Below are 17,737 nucleotides of genomic sequence, written 5' to 3'. Positions count from 1 at the left end.
CCAAAATGCATACGAGGGCATGTTTTTATGTCGGAAGCCCAGGTTTTGTTTTTTAATCAAAAGGAAGGAACTCACTAGAACAAAGGCCTCCGTGTACAGCAAAAACAGCACAATGGAGGTGGGGCACAGGGTCCTGGTAAGCGGTCAAGCCACCAGTCCACAGGCGCCTGAGATGCCTCTGCGGGCTGCCGCGGGCTCCCTCCTTGCCCCTCACCTGCCCTGCAGGACTGAGACACTGTCAGCTGATTCCTGCTGTCCTCCCAGCAGAGGACAGGTCTCCACGTCAGGCGCAACCCCCGGGTGTCTTCTAGGGCAGAAAGGGGACAGGGTGTGGCCGCACCCAGTCCCTCCCCTGCTCATTCCAATCTCCTCTATTAAGAGTGAATCTGTGCCTATCCTCAGCTCCTTCCAGAGCCTGAGTTAACCCCTCCTCCAGTGCCTACATTACTCCACTCTGTCCCTCCCCTCTCACAGTCCTGGGTTACCCCCCTCCCACTTCCCTCCCTTTAGGGTCCTGAGTTACCCCTCCCATCCTTTCCAGGGTTCTGGGTTACCCACCACCTTCCCCTCCCTTCCTAGGGCCTGGGTTGCCCCCTCCATCCAGAATGCTGGATCACCCCCCTTCTAGGTTATCCCCTCCTTCACACTCTCTAAGGTCCTGGGTTACCCCCTCTTTCATGCTTTTATGCTTAGGACAGCCAAAACTTCTACCTTGTTCAGAGTGGACAGAAATCTGGATTTCCACCCATCTTACTGTTCTTTTCTAAGGCAAACCCTAGCAGAGGAAGGAATGCCTGAGGACTTCCCCGCAGTATGGATGAGACCTCCCCGAGACCTCCAAAAACTGTACAACAGAAGTAACTTGCTTGTCTCTACAAAGAAAATTCCTTCACGTAAATTCTCCACATTTCCCAACAAGAAGACAGCAGTTCTTTTCTTTCGAGTCTCTCGCCTGAATTCTGCCTTGAGATGTACCGAACCGGTGTGAAGGCCAACCTCAATCCAGAAGCCTCAAGTTTCCTTTAAATTCTTAACAAATAAGAGCCCTACTCTCTCCAAAAATAACCTAAGGTAAAATCTGAAAGAAGAGAGGGTTCTTTTACATCAACCACAAGGCATCCTGTTGCCTGATGTGCACGTACAGAGTTCTGGGGTGGCTTTGGGTGTGATGAGCTCAGCCGTCCATGGTCCCTGCAGTGAGAGCTGAAGGACACCTCACTCCCTGCACCCCCACAGAAGGACAGGCAGAGTCCCAGAGTGGAAACTGAAGCAGTTGAATAGAGACAAGAGAGAAGAGAGAAACTTTTAAAACAGCAAAGGTGAAATATAACTCATATTCTGGCTTCCTGGTCCTATAGGGAAACAGGTGTGAAGATCCTTGCCCCAAACTGATCTGGAAACGTCCCACACCCAGCTGAGGGGCTGGGCTGAGACTCAAGTCCCATCTAGAATTCCACGCAGAATTAGAGAAGAGTGACCCATGACTGGCATACATGCTGGACTAAACTGCCTCCACAAACGATGAGGATGAAGGTTATGCAGCTAAAAATCCCATTTGATTTACTGGGGAGAAAATTCAACCCATCTTAGAAATTGAGGAAAATACACTGTTCTTAACAGCTTTAGCAATAAAAACAATATTTACAATGATTAAATTTCTTTGGAAAGGATTTACCAACTAAAAAAGCATGAACAACATGAAAGAATACTTGACATGAAACATTTCGGTGAGACATCTAACTACCTCTGACAGGGCGTCTCAGTTCAGAACTTAGGGAAGGGCAGCCCTTGGGAGCGGTTGGCTAGCGGGCGGGATGGCGTCCTGCCCATGTGTGAAGCCAGGGCTCCAAGCCTGCTGCAGCCAACTAGGAGCAGTGAGGAGGATTTCCAAGGGACCACAGGGTGCAGCACATCGGGGGCTGGCAGTCGGGCTGGCGGTGCGGGGAGGGAGATGTTATGTACACAAAGATGGGGCTGGAACTGGCCATCTTGGCCTGTCAGTCATGTCCATGCCGTGGGTAGCTGCTAATAGCTAGGTGTTTCCAAAGATGCGGTACAGCACCCAGCCGCATAGATGACTGGGTCGAGGGCATCTAAGCTAGCCTGGAGCCCAGCAGCACATGACCTGCACTATGACAGACAAGAAGACACAATGAGCAAGGTCCCAGTGAGCAACGGGCTCCTGACCTCTTCCCTCCAACAACGCAGTTTCTCCCAAATTATTCTGCAAGGCAAGTGTTACCTACCCTAAAAGTTAACATAACTTTGTTTTCTTTAAACCCACCTGCCGCTGAGTCAACAGCTATGTACCAAGCACCAGACAAGACCAGTGGCTAGTGGCTACCAGGCTGGACGTACAGATAGCAAGCATTTCCATCATCACAGAAAGTTCTACAGGACAACATGAGACGAGACGCAGTGATTACAGAAAGAAGAGCACAGGAGACTTGGAGAGTTCTGCCCTCCCGAAACCCATAATGTAGGCACAATAAGCTTTCATCAGATAAGCAACATCAACAATCAAATTTATAAGCAATAAGTACTAAGCAGGGAACTGCAACGTGACCCTAAGGAGTCAGGGCTGGGAACGCTTTGATTACACAACAGGCATATTCACTGAAATAGAAGCATTTCTATTCCCCTAAAGAGCAAGAGGTTCTGACTAGAGACAGACAGCAGGCTCACAGACTTGAGAGAGGCCTGGAGTTTGGAAGCACAGTTCCTCTGACAATTCACAGCAGCATGAGGTCACCAGTTAAGCATTTCTGATCATTTTATTCGGCTGATTCCCATCGAACACTGACAAGGAGACAGTAACTCAGTTAGGTCAAGACTTCGTGGGAGCCAGCACTTGTTTGTCATGACTGTGGAATGCCTGAAGCAGATAGCTTGAGCATCTGATGGGTCAGGCTGCCCAGAGACTACAGGATCAAGGCTGTTTGAACAAGGCTGTTTGTGTGAATGCCACAGGCAGGGGGCCTTGGCAGGCACACAGGCAGAGCTGCTGGGTGGAGACGTACCCCAAGCCCACTCCTTAGGAGCTCCAAGCTTTTTCCTCACTCTTCTTACACTGGAGTGGGTGTCACACTCTTTATTGCGTGAGAACAAGGGAAAGTGCTGAAGAGCCACAGGACTGATTTTGAAGGGCTGGATCCAAAAAACGAACAAACCAAACAAACATAAAAAGCAAATGGCTCCAGAGGCTGGTGGAAAGAGAACCTTACATAAACTAGGCTCTCTGCTCTCCCAAACCAGGAGAGATACAGGTCGCTGAGCTCCAAACAGAGCGGCGTAGGCTGCATGGACACCATCGAAGCTGGGCAGGTGAGGCAAGAACAGACCATGGAGACCCTGCAGGAACCCCATCAGCTGGTATTTTAAATCTAAGTTGTTCACAGCTAATCTACACTGCATAGACTTGAGTGAACTCTTGGGATCCTACCCTCAAGCTGCAGCCGGAGACAGACACGTTCCATTCTAGAGTGTTTTAGGCACAAAGCACCATTGACTACACCCAGGAATGAGGATCAAACCAGGAAGGAGAGCAACTGCTTTCATTCTGAGAGTCTTTAGCAATTGGAAACAGCACACAGACGAGAACAAGGACTATGAGCTGCCCCACTGACTCAGGCTGTCACCGCTGGGGCCGTCTCTTCCAGAAGGCATTTGTGGTCAGGTAATGTGGACCCTGTGTGGCTGAATCCCAAACACAGACCTCACAATCTGGGCAATGCAGTACACTTCTATGCAAAGCCCCATATATGCAGATGTTCCCTCATCTAAAACTTCCTCTGCAAGATTTCAGTGTTCCTCTGACAACCACTGACAACCTGACTTCCTCGGGAAATCAGGACGGTCTGTAGTGGCAGACATGGGTGGACATTTCTGAAAGAACACAGGAGAAAAATATCAGACAGAAAAATGCAGAGCAGGCAAGACTGGTTTTACTGACATGCAGCCACAGAGTACAGCTGGGGCTTCTAAGCCTGAGAAATAGTGCTTAGCTTTCTCTTGGTTTAAATTTTTTCTAAAGTCTCTCACACTCTCGGCTGAGGAAATTCAGGTTTTCTGCCTGCAGAGGAAAGCTATGACCTGCTTCTCAGGCTGCAGAGTAGTCTGAAGGTTATACACAAGGCTTTGCAAGGGAGAAGCTGAACCATTATTCATCCTTACACTGAGGTTGATGGGAGCCTGTAGTTTCTCTTCTGTGCTTCTTTAGCCTACAACCTAGCAGATTCTCAAGGGGGAAGGAAGGAAGGTGCTTATTGAAACTCAGGACTGGTCATCTCGAGAAAAAACAGACCACACAAACAGAGCTCTCAAATGAAAGCCTCCTCTGCTTCTCTAGATTTTTTTTTTTTTGCCCAGAAAGAAAACACCCCTCTGATATTAAAGATCAGAGACTCTTATTGAGCTAAGTGAGGGGTGTTACAGGTACTGGCACTGACCCCCATCGTCATCACGGCTCCTCTCACTAGTGTCCCTGTGAGGCCGGCACTTAGACAGCTGCTTACGGTGATTCTCTATTTGTCCCGAGGCCACAGAGCCCCTGAAATCACCCGGGCGGACTTTTAGGAAAGGAGTGTCCTACCTTCCCAGGTGGCGCAGTGGTGAAGGATCCGCCTACCAGTGCAGGAGACGCAAGAGACTCGGGTGTGATCCCCGGGTCAGGAAGGTCCCCTGGAGGAGGGCATGGCAGCCCACTCCAGTATTCTTGCCTGGAGAATCCCTTGGACAGAGGAGCCTGGCAGCCTACAGTCCATGGGGTGGCAGAGAGTCAGACATAATTACTGGACTGAGGCTGAGCACACACAGTGTGTGTCAAGTCACACACACCTAATGAATCAATTTCTAGGCCCAACTGCCCCAGGGGTTCTGACCATCGGGAACACCTGGCCAAGACTGTCACATCTCATTCAGTCTTCACCAGATCCTAGAAAGCAGGATTATTTACCTCATTTGACAAAGAGGCAAAGACCCTGCCTCCAGGCCCCAGAGGACAGGGATCTGGTCTTCCGGAGAAGCACAAAGAAAGCCATGCGCTGGCCTGTGGGCTACCTTGAGGCCCACAGCCCAAGAGGAAGTGGGGGAAACTTCACCAAGCATGGAGTAGCGCATACCATTGAAGTGACTGAGGAAAAGACTCCGTAAGGGGTTCAGGCCAATATTTGTATCTGCACACATGGACCCCAAGCATAACCTAAATCCACCTGTGAGTCCTGTACTCTCCCTGAACCTAGCGGACATGCCACCACTCTCGCCCTTTAACACCAACCCTGCCGCCAGCCCACCACCCACAGCAACACAGCTAGCATTGTAAGGCCCATGCACGCGCCCGGCAGCACCTACAGGGGAATTGGGTGGGCGGGGTTGACAGGGGAGGAGGGGCAGTGGGGAGGGCACTGGGGAGCTGAGCACCTGTGCTACCCATCAAGAAACTCTGAGGCTTTTCCTAAGTATGAGTTACCTGAGGGACTCTACACACCACCGTTTGGTTTGTTAGGAAATAACTGAGAAGCAGTTGGAAATAAATCTGTACAGGAGACATTGAAGTCATACACAGGACACAACCAGGAAATGCATGTTAAACACCTTTGGTTACATTTGGTAAACAGCAACTGATAAAGTCTCACACTTCTAAAAACCAATTCAGTCAAATGGAAAATTTCAAAGCAGTGTTATCTATATTAATATTAACCTGACAAGTGGCCAACTCAGATCTTCCTGAAGATTTACTCACCTACACTACAGTTCAACACACACCCCCCACACCCAAGGAAATGGTCTCTGTAGCTGGCATTCAGTCTGCTAGGCAGGCTCCATGAGGACTGAGTCCCACTCTGGAGAAGGCAGGCCAGACCTTCCTCGCTGAGCACCTTGGATTCACCTGAACATGGGGCTGGAAGTTCTGCCGGGCTCATGGTGCACAGCCACAGGACGACCAGGTTGCTTAGGACATGGAAACACTCAGCAAGGTGGAAAGCACCGCCTTATTTGGGTATTTCTAGCTGACATTCATCAGCGGCACAGGAACTGCTAGTCTAATTCAAAATGATTCAAACTGTACTTGCTTTCTAGAAAAGTTGTACTCATCATTTGGGAAGTTTCAAAAGCTCTTAACTTCAAATGCTTTGTGATAACAATAGGCCCAGATGCATCCCATATCATTCTTAAGACAACTAGGCCAAAATGGCGGCTAGGACATCAAGGAGCTACTTGGCCCCAACTACTAGCAGGGGAACCATAATTACCTGTTTCTCCCCACAGCGTGTCGGTGCCATTGACGTCTATTTCATGTTCCTTTTCCAGTTCCAGCAAGCACTGGAGCACCTGTCAGAAGTGGCAAGGTGATTTAATGAGTTTTCAAGGCCATATGTGCTTATTATATCCTGTGTATCAAAGGAGAGAACGTGTTGTTTTTTAACCATGATTATCTCATGCTGCACAAGGAGAGAAAATATAATGAAAATGGTTTTCCAGCTTAGTTCATATGCTATTCACATTTTCACTTTGAGAAGAAGAAGAAGAAAAAAAAAAGTAAATTTCAGCAACGCTGTTCAGGATTACTAGGTACTCAGAATTCTAATGAATTCCAACATGACCCAAATATGCCAGCCTCATCAACAAAGGACAGGGGAGATCATACAGAGTGCAGCTTCTGCATAAATCGCCAGAAGACGGTGAATCCCTTTATTCACAAGGAAGGAAAACAAGGTGATGTATATACCTTTCAATAAAATAATGCTGCTTCAAATGCTTTTTCCACTCACATTATTCTTTTCCCTCTGTCAAACAGCAGCGTGCGTCACAGGGGTGAGGGCAAGGAGCCAGAAGTATCCGAGCCCTTAACCAGAGTCAGATCCACCCTGCTCACCAGCATCCACCCTGCTCACCAGCAGCCACAGGAAAGCCGGACGCCAGCCATCTTCCAGCTTCCCAATCCACTCACAACAAGGGCCCCACATCCTAATCAGAAAACCCGTGAACGTTACCTTACGTGGGAAGAGGGGATTTGCAGATGTGACTGCGAATCTTGAAATGGGATGATTATCCTGAATTATCACGGTGTACATTGTATAGATACTTGATACGATCACAGCTGTTTATAAGAGGGACAGGGGGAACCAGGGTCAAGGGAAGGATGAGGTGAGATGACAAGAAACACACCCTGAAGACAGAGGCAGGGCCACAAGCTAAGGAGTAAGGTGGCTTCTAGAAGCCAGGGGAAAATAAAAGAGAAACACTCTTCTCTGAAGCCTCCAAAAGAAACACTGGCTTCCTGACCCAACTTAATTTCAGGCTTCTGACCTCCAGAACAGGCTGCTTCAAGCCACTGAAGTCTGTGGTCACTTTCGACAACAGCAGGAGGCAACTAACACACCCCTCAAGTCTTGTGGTGAATGAGCCTGTCCTTCGCCATGATGCAGTGGCTGGCTATGCGGCTGCTTATCCACGGCTCCTCACAGCCACTTTGACAACAGCCTGAGACCAACGTGGCTACACTGTCCTTCCTAAGATGATTTTTCACCTTCTGGACCCATGCAGATTTAGGGAACAGTTTAGGAAGGAAAAGCATCCACATTCAAATATATCGATTTAACATGTTCTCTCTATATCTATGTAAACAGCTCTTTAAAAATATTTATTTGTATTTTTAATCTAAAAATAATAAACCCACTATATGGTAATGTTTAATACATTTTTATGAAATGTGCGCTGTTTTCATTTTTTATGAAAAAGAGTGTTTTTCTCCAAAACTAAAACATAGTTAACTTGACTAGCATTGTTTTACATTTCTATAAATTTCTTTTATGTCTGTCCTAAGAGAAGATAGCTTCTTTTTCTTATATGCTTCTGTATTCAACTTGCTGCAATATATTGTCTTGGTTGAAGCAGTGTATATGTGCATTTTTGACATTTTAAATCCCAACAATAAGCCAGCTAGCTGCGTGTATATGTGTATCTGCTCCAGTGTTTTAAATGGTAAAAACCAGCCAGCCAGCTTGGTACCCAAATTTACTTTGGTACATTTACATTTTACATTTGGTACATTTACTTTGGTACAAAGTCATTGTGGGGAAGAATCTTAGAAACATTGGCAACTCTAACTGCCTGAAGACAATACAGAGTGAGAAATACAGAGAAGAAAAAGGGTAAAATATTAACTTCACAGACACATGGGTCAGGAGACGACAACTAAATCTTCAAATCGAGGAACACTGACACCTGCCAGAAATAAGTGCTTGATGTAACTATTGCATGAAGTTCTCCTTCAGTGTAGGAACCGTAAATGACAAGCATTCGTACATGCTACCAGAGCGGGTTCTATTTTAAACAACTCTATTTTTAAAAATCCTTCGAATACTCAAGAAGAAGCTGAGAATCAGGATTCCATGTGATTATTGTTCAAAGACCACAAGGACAAAAGGATGAATCCAAGCGGGGAGAGGAGAGGAGAGCAGGACTAGAAGGTAAAAACAGAACAAGGAAGACAGGAAGAAGCCAGGCGGGGCAGAGAGCGCACCCTGGAGGGGCTCCTTCCACTCCCGGGAAGGCTGCGGTAACAAGAGAACAGCTTTACACGTGGGGAGACCAACTGCTCTTTTTGGAAACCCTCATTTCCTTTCATTCCTTCAGTGCATCACAAGCGGGCAACTTGGAAGAAGGTGAGTGCGAAGTGCCCGGCCCACCGGGCTCCCGTTCTCCCAGAAGTGCCCTGGGAAAGGGCCCACTCACCGAGCTGTGGCCCATGCTGGCGGCCGCCGTCAGCGCCTGCTGCAAGGCTTGGCTCTTCCTCAGCGCGCCAGGCTGGGGCGGGCCCAGCGACCACTCGCAGGTCAGCAGGTAGCGGAGAACGTCGCCGTGGCCCCTCAGTGCGCTGTGGACCAGCGCGCACTGGCCTTTCTTATCCAGGTGGTCCACCTGGGTGGGGAGGCGGGGCAGGAGCAGGGGAAGGTCACAGCTGAGCACCACTTTGTCACAGTGACCCACAAGTGCTGTGAACAAACCCCATCCCACCGCAGATGTATGGGGCTCGTGTCCCAGTGTGTCTCTCTGCAGAGTCTGCGTCTGAATTACTGCAACTGATGCACTGTTCCAGGCCTCGAGTTCCCTCTGTAGAACTAGTGATCACAAGGCATCCTCTTCATGCCCTTTGTCTCTCTAAGAAGTGAACTGGAGCTTCCAGTTCTCTGGGGAGCAGGTATGAGGGCAGACAAAACCTGTTCTTCCCAACCCTGGCCACTTGGGTGGAATGTCCTTAATCTTCTGTGGCAAGCTATGATTGGGGGGGGGGGGCAGAACAGTTCTTTAGTCACTGAAACAGGAAAGCCAGCAAAAGGGAGGGATCTGGAACACCCAGCTCTGAACAAGGAAGGGCATTTTACTGGGGAAGGCGGGTGACCCAGGTCATGCCAGCATGCCGAATGTAGCCACGAAGCCAGGAAGGCTGCTCAGCCACAAAGGGGCAGTAACCAAGGGCTGCGTACCCGTTATGGCCCAAGAGGCAGCAGATAATACTTCATTCCTTGTCTAAGCCTGGGAATCTTAGGCTGGGAGAGGACTTAGGGTCCAGCCTCACTTGCAAATTCTGAAGATGCTCTGGACCTCAACCCAGAGGCTCTGCCTACATAAGCCACCTATATGATTCCATCCCCTCCTACAGAGCTCTCAGTTAGCCTCCAAATAAAGCCAAGCCATGGTCTGGAGGTGGAAACGGAGGGCAGTGTGAGCAGTAATGAATCCACTGGAAAGATTTAACAGAAGCATTTCCCTTCCTCCATGAACTAGGGATGACCCATCCCAAATGCTCTACTTTCAAGAGAAAAAAGCAAAAAGACTCCCATAGTTACTATAAGTCTAACATCTTTTGTTGAACTTCAAAAAGCCTAACTATGAAGAAGAAAAACAAATATCAGCAATTTATTTCTACTGCTATTCAGAAGTACATTCTCCCTTCCCCAACAAAGTGCTTAAAATAAAGAGTTTACTGTAAACTTGGCACTGTTCTCATTCAACCTATTAACACTGACAGTCCTTGAGCAACTTGTTAATAATATAGTTACTTTGCATTGTTTTAGGCACATGACTTCCAAGACCCACAGAACTCATTTTATTACTTTTTTTTAAAGAAGACATAACATGAAATAAAGGAGAAAAAAAAAAACACATTTAAATCTTCAACTCATCCAGTGCAGAGTTAAATTCTGTGACAAGTTCCAAGGCAACACTTGCAGGCTTTTTAAAGGATGGCCTCACTTGGGCCTCTAATGACCAGGAAGGAGCCTCCCCTCAGGCAGGATTAAGCAGAATAAGAGCTTTGAACAAAACACACGGCCCCCTCTCCCTCTCGCAGACAATATACTTCTATCACACATACCCACATCAGGCCACATCATACACTCTGTAGCTCCACCCTTTCTCTTTCTGTTCATTGCAACTTGACAAAGTAGAGGCAGAAGGGAGCCTGGCCCAGCCAATGAGAATTCTACCACCAATGGAAGGCACTTCCCACCTCTGTGGCCCCCTTCAGCCCTCTGCGGGGAAGGCTGTCACTTACCCTCGCCCCCTTCTTGGCCAGCAGACACACCAGCTTCATGTGGCCTGCAGCGGCTGCGTAGCAGAGGGCAGTCATGCCGTTCTCTGACACGCCATCCAAGCAGGCGCCGAATTCCAGAAGCAGAGTGACCACTTCCTCGTGGCCAAGGTGAGACTGGACGCACAGGATCGGGGCGTTATTTAACACTTCGGTCCTGTAGTTCACGTTGGCCCCTCCTAAAATCAGGAGACGGCTCACCTGTTGGAGAATGTCCCCCAACAAGATTAATTTCTCATGAAGTTGGCGATCATAACAATGTTTGTGGAGAAGGGTGGTATCCTTAGTCCAGTGGTTCTCAAACGTGAGTGTGCACCGGTGTGACCTACACATGCACTGAAGATGCGCATTCTCGCTGGTGAGAATGCAAAATGGCACAGCTGCCTCGGGAACCAGTATAGAGGTTTCTCAGGACCCAGCAGTCCCACTCTGGGCTCACGTCCAGAGGAAACGAGATCAGAATCTCGGTGAGACACCCGCACTGCTGTGTTATGGAAGCACTGTTCACAATAGCTAAGAGCTGCAGGCAAACTAAAAGGTCAAAGGATGACTGGACGAACAGAAGCGGTGTGTACATACGCTGGCATATCACTCAGCTTTCAGAAGGAAGGAAATCCTGCCCCACGTAACAACACGATGGACCCTGAGAACACTGCTCACTCAATCACGTCTGACTCTTTGTGACTCCACGGACTACAGCCCACCAGGCTCCTCTGTCCACGGAATTTTCCAGGCGAGAATATTGGAGTGGGTTGCCATCTCCTGCCCCAGGGGCTCTTCCAGACCCAGAGATCAAACCTGCATCTCCTGCAATGGCAGGCGGATTCTTTACCACTGAGCCATGAGGGAAGCCAACCAAAAAGAGACAAATGCCGTATGACTTCACTAGTATAAGGGACATAGAGCAGTCAAATTCACAAAGACAGAAAGTAGAATGGTGGCTTCCAGGGCCTGGGAGAAGGCGGGGGAGACAAGACCTGTTTAATAGGTGGGGAGATTTAGTTTTATTGTGGAGTTGTATTATTGCACAATAATATGAATATATTTACCACTACTGATTTCTACCTTTAAAAATAGTTAAGATGATATATTTTATGATGTGTTTGTTTATTACAATTGAAAAACAAAAATTTAGAAATGTCTGTTGTCTGGACTCAGACCTCTGGATTCAGTAGGTCTGGCGGGGGTGGGAGTGAGGTCTAAGAATGTGCCTGTTTACTGAATTCCCCCCAGGTGATACAGATGCTGTTGGTCTGGGGATCACATTTTGAAAACCACTGTCTGATCCAAATAAAAACAGAAAATTCATTTTGGGGAACAATGAAATAATCATCATGGGATTAAATAATTAACAGTGAGATAATCAAGCCAAAATTAAGAGCATACAGTTTTTTCTTTACAAGGAATTGGACCTGCAAGAAAGAGCAGAACACGTAAAAATGCTCATATGCTTGGGACGGTCAGCAGCACAAAACTGCTAGAAAAGCATCTGCTTGTCTGACTAATTGCTACATATCCACCACCCACTGAACGCCTTGGATCCAGATATAAAAGGAAACTCGTTATCTATAGGTTTTAAAATAAAATCATTGAATACTTTATGTGAATTATAGCTATACTAATATTTTCTTCAAATCTCCAGATCATTGGAAAAATGACATTCCATTAACACCTATTAAGATGCCCACTGCGTTCCTTCAAACAGTCCCCTTCAATGGTCCCGATCGCATCAATCACCCCCTGACAGACTCTGGCCGCCTCCGGCTGCCCATTAGGTATGAAAACCACAGAGACTGCGTCTTATCTAACCAGAGACACATGGGATCATTAGAGGATAGAGAAAGATGACAAGGAATATAAAATCTGAGGCATTTCGATGATACGGTGCCCACAAGAGTAGCTAACAGAATATTTACAAAGTGATAAATTATTATTCTGGTGGTGATACCACACCTCAGAATAGTGATACCGTACCGACTGGTTAGAACCCAGAGAGTAAAACCTGCAGACTCACTGGCTGCCGCTGAAGCTTGAGCCCTGGGTGACCCAGCCCTTCAGCTGCTTCTCTGACCTCCTCTAGCAGCACTCTTCCCCTCACTCACCCACCACCCCACTGCCCCACAAAGGTGACCGCAGTGGGTCTAATGCTTGTCCCGTAACAAGGGCAGGCAGGTCCCCACCTCCGGGTCTTCCCCTCTCTTCCGTACAGTTCCCTCTGCCAGGAATAAATTCCCTCTCCATAGATACACATGACAAAGGATCACTTCCACTGAGTGCCTGCTTCAACGCCAGGACCCCCGGGAGCAGTCCCCCCGGTCTACACAGAATGCTCCCTGCCCTCCCCTATGCACACACCCCCACATCATCCACACACACCAGCCCTGAACACCATCATCTACTCGGCACGCTCCATTTCCCATCTGGCCTACGGCACAAGACACTGGTTCTAAGACACAGAAGTTCACAGATAAGAGCAGTGAACAAAGCCCCTCTATGGGTGAGGATGGCCCACAAGTCAGTTCCTTACCACTATTAGGACCAACGCTTATAATTAAGGAAGGACCTCTTAAAGTGGGGGGAGGGGAGATAAATTAGGAATCTGGGGATAGCAGATACACATTGCTATACATAAAAGAGCAACAACAGGACCTTTACCGCGCAGCACAGGGAACTATACTCGATACTTTGTAACAACCTGTAAGGGAGAAGAATCTAAAGAAGAGAGAGAGAGAGAGAGAGAGTGTGTGAGAGAGTGTGTGTGTGTGTGTGTAGACTGAACCACTTTGCTGTGCATCTGAAACTAACACAACTGTGTAAATCAACAATACTTCCCCCCCAAAAAAGCAAGCACACTTGTGCCCAAGCAACTAGACCCACCTCATCATTCACAGAGTCACAAGGGAACCATCCTCCAACCTCACCAGGTCAACACCAACCCAGCCCCCAGCTGCCAACCAGCACATGTGGACAGAAGGGCAGAAAATACAGAGAAGAGAAATCAGGAGAGGTGTCCCTGTCCCCACAGTGACACGGGACACAACCTCGGGCAAACCCATCCCCACTGAGCTTGCTCTAGAGCCCTATATCGGTTTGCTCCTAAAAACAGCACCAGACTCAAGCAGGACTTTAAAGCATTTCAAAAGGGTAAGTGCCCAACAAAAGTCAGGGTTTTTGAGAAAATGACTTCCCTCTGAGTAACCGCCAACAGTGTGGCAGGAATACGACAATGCTGCTGGCACAGTAGGGATTTTATTGAGGCCCAAGAAATGAGTTCTCAGGCGAGAGCAATACACAGCAGAACTCGAACAGCTTTTCAAAATTTTCAAAACGCACACATCAGGGACTTCCCTGCTGGCCTAACGGTTAAGAATCCATCTTCCAATGCAGGGGACTGAGTTCGATCTCTGGTCGAAGAACTAAGATCCTGTGAGCCCGGGGGGAACTAAGCCCAGCTGCCACTACTAAGCCCGTGCATCCCAACTAGAGAGAAGCCTGCATGCCACAACGAAGAGCTGCAGGCCGCCGCAACCGAGATCCGACGCAGCCAAAACAGACAGACGAGTAAATATTAGAAAAGATTAAAGCAGGGGCATCATTTACCAACATCACAGAAGTAAAAAAGACTTAAAACACACACACACATAACATCACCACTGGGCACACTGGACTCTGGACACCAAAGGACAGGCAGAAACTGCTTGTAAATTCACAGGGTGACTTTGATCGCCAGTTACCCTCTCTCTCCCCTCTCCCATCAATCCCATCCCCTCTTGAAATTCATGAGCCTAAAAGAAAAAGATGATGAATTAAACAGTCTGAGTTCTCAATCAGCCTCTTAACTAACTTGCTGTGTGATTTTCAGAAAATTACTCAACCTCTCTGTGATTCAGGTGCTCTCTAACGAAATGACAGTACACCACCCCATTCTACTGGACAGAAACTCTCTTGTAAGAACATTGGAAGGTGTTGCTTCAGTAATGTCTTATATAATACTATATAAGAAAAGTCTTCTGGAAGGTCTGTGCACAGAGGCAGAACTTTCCTAAAGGTATTTGTCATCAATTCTCTATTTGCTTCTTGGGAAAAACATTTCCTTTGTTGGTGCGATGCTGTGGGTATTTTTACCACTTATCCCCCTAAGCAATCTGTGATCTTCTCCAAACCCATGCTTCTTAACTCTGCTGCTCCTTGAAACCACAGGGAGCTTGCAAGTTTCCAAAGCACCAGCCCCACCCTTGGAGATTCTGACTAGGCTGGGGCCCGGGGCTCCCAGGTGGTTGCAGCTGGCAGCCACGGCTGTAAACGCACCAGGTGAGGAGCGCACCTGTGGAGGGAGCGTGGGCTTGTTCTGTGCCAGGCACTCTTCCCGCTGTGGGATCTGGGCACCTATCACTACCCTCACCCGAAAGGTGGAAATAAAAACAGTTTCGCTTCCTTGGGTTGTTGTGAAGATTAAAAATGAACACGCCACACACACAAAGCACTTAGCCCAGCCCTGAGCATCCTGTAAGTGCTGAATAAATATTGTTATTGTTATAATCACCTTTGGGGGGAAAAAAAGTGAAAGTGTTTGTCTCTTAGTCGCGTCCAACTCTGAGACCCTGTGGACTGTAGCCCGCCAGGTTCCTCTGCTCCTGGGAATCTCCAGGCAAGAATACTGGAGTGGGTTGCCATTTCCTGCTCCAGGGGATGTTCCCAACCCAGGGATCGAAACCAGGTATTCTGTATTGTAGGCAGATTCTTTACCATCTGAGCAACCAGGGAAGATGAACAGATCTTTAAAACAGACAAGGGCCCCAGTCTCTGACCCTCAGAAGGCACAGGAGGACGCTCTGCCCCAGAAACCGGCTGATCCCAGGGGGCTTGCCCCCTGCCCCCACTATGCCAGGGCTGCTTATCTGCACAGGCAGCAAGGAGACCTCACTCTTATCTGAGGGCAGGTGTGGGCCCATCACAGCCTGTGGGCAGCTCCCCTTCACCACCACCAACAGGCACATTCACAAGCTCTCAAGTGCTTTCCGGAGAATCTCAGTGTCCAGAAAGAAGGTGAAAAGCAACTAAAAATAACTCATTTGACCATGTAATAAATGCCAAGTCTTCTCCCAAGAGCTTCAACATCTCAGTGAGGTGTCCCCTCACTCTACGATGCAGGTTCTTTAGTGACCTTCACTTCACAGGTGAGCAAACTGAGGCTCAGAGCAGGTAAGGCAGAGATGAGCCCTGGGCACAACACTAACTACTATCGTATCACAGTCCAGCTGCTGAAGCAGCAGCTCTGGCTGAGATTACTTGGCATTCGGGGAAGGGGAAAAACGGCTCTTTCTGCATATTTTTTCCCAACTACATGGAAATCTTCTGGTCAGTACTACCATGAAGCTCTCTCTTTAACAACTGGGAACGGCAATATTACCTATACACATCTCTGGATTGGATGAATGCAAGAAAACGAAAAAGGGGGTAGGGTGGCAGGTAAAATGCTGTGATCATGAAGAACAGAAGAGGTACTGTCCAGCATGTAGTAAAGCAGAAGGCTCAGTTTTCTCACTGCAGGTTTTCATCAGTACAACTGGTGTAAATGCGTGTTTCCTAATAATTATGCAAAATACAACTGTATCCTGTCAGCCAGGGAAGTTAGGCCAAGGTCCACACCTAACTCCTGTCTCCTCCCCTCCCTGCCTCCAGCTGTGAGAAGAATCACAATCTTAATTCCCTCGAGCCCACAGCCTTAGGAAGCCTGTGGCTGGCAGCCAGTCCAATGGGACTATGTGAGCAAAACAACCAACTGGTCTAAAGCCTGGGGGCCCTGGTGGCAAGGACCCCAGAGGGCCAGCCAGAGCTCAGGCCTGGCCTGGCTATGGTAGATCACATTGTTAGAAATCACGGGCATGCCACCAAAATTAAAATTCAACTACCAAGTAATTACTCCGGAGCAAGTAGCTTTAATTTACCAAAGTGGCAAACTGCAATTATTGCTCAAAATGACATCCTTTTCTGTATGACAACATTTAATACTCTGAAAAAAAATTCCTTAATTGCATGCATAATTTTAAATTACTGTAATTTGTTCAAGATTCTGTGAAAAATCACTCCCCCCCACCTTTTTTTAAAAGACAAAAGAAACAGAAGGATAACAGAAAGTCTTAAAATTCTGTGACTAAGTTACACAATGTGGGGGGATAATGTCAGATGTAGGCAACACTGAATTCTATAAAACAAAGTAAAGATGAATAACTTTTAAAATTGCAAATATGTTAAAGAGGAAAGTTTATAATCCCAGGCGGGTCAAGCTCATTACACTATTACACGGTACCTTTTAATTTATTGTCTTAAAAACTCATATTCAACAGAGTATGACGTTTCCCATTTACTTTTCTCCACATTAAAATAACTTTTGTGCCCTAATTCATTAAAACAGTGAAAACAGATACTTCCATTTTACTTTTTCTTTCTTTGTTCCTTACCATCATTACAGAATTTTATTAATCATGGAGAAGCCAAAAGATATACTTTCAGCTGAAATAAGAGATGAAACAACTACAGTAAACTCAGTTCCAGTTTCTATAACAAGTAAAACAAAAACTCGAAATACAATTTCTTCATCACGTGAAATATGTTCTTGGCATGTTCAGAGTAACTCTATCTAGAAAGGAAGTGCTCCTTTTGACCAGAAGCAGCAGCTTAGAGCTAGTGCTCCTTAATTACAAAAGCAGCTTCCCTGTCTTCACCCCGTGAAACTTGCACATAGCTTCAGTCAGGACACAACTCTCAAGCCCACCCCTCTGCAGAGCGCAGGTTGGACACAGGGGTTCCTGGGAGTTCTCCAGGGCTGCTCTGCTTCCAGGCGCCCTGTCCAGGGGTGAGCCCAGCCGAAATCCAATGAGCCCTTTGCCTCTCAAAACTGGAACCCTAACAGCACTGAGTCCACCTGCACTTTTGTATTTGCAAAAACCTTGTCTGAATCCACCAGGCGGGTGGTGGCCTTTCTCTAACCAACACCCAAGCTCTGTACTGGGCGGTAGGTCTGTGGGCGAGCCGCCCCAGGGTCAGAGCCCTGCTGGGTCCCTCCTGACACCCAGGCTCCTTAGTCAGCACTGTTACACTCTCCACTTCTAAAAACCAGCAAGGGGGGATGTAATGTACCCC

At 47.6% G+C, this 17,737-nt stretch overlaps 1 protein-coding gene across 5 annotated transcripts in view; it reads right to left on the bottom strand.

The window, feature by feature from the left end:
• The window catches only part of TANC1 (tetratricopeptide repeat, ankyrin repeat and coiled-coil containing 1), a 245,508-nt gene that overhangs the window by 20,468 nt on the left and 207,303 nt on the right, over window positions 1-17,737 (bottom strand). For all 5 annotated transcript variants that reach the window (XM_018063379.1, XM_018063386.1, XM_018063384.1 and 2 more), the window contains 3 exons: window positions 10,559-10,795; window positions 8,737-8,922; window positions 6,252-6,330 (listed from right to left, as the gene is read on the bottom strand). In XM_018063379.1, coding sequence (XP_017918868.1) covers window positions 6,252-6,330; window positions 8,737-8,922; window positions 10,559-10,795 — 502 coding nt within the window. The remainder of the gene's footprint in view (window positions 1-6,251; window positions 6,331-8,736; window positions 8,923-10,558; window positions 10,796-17,737) is intronic.

The sequence above is a fragment of the Capra hircus genome, chromosome 2 (assembly GCF_001704415.2).
Source record: "Capra hircus breed San Clemente chromosome 2, ASM170441v1, whole genome shotgun sequence".
NCBI lineage: Eukaryota > Metazoa > Chordata > Mammalia > Artiodactyla > Bovidae > Capra > Capra hircus.
Note: the sequence above shows the minus strand (reverse complement) of the source record. Positions and strands in the feature narration are given on the sequence as shown.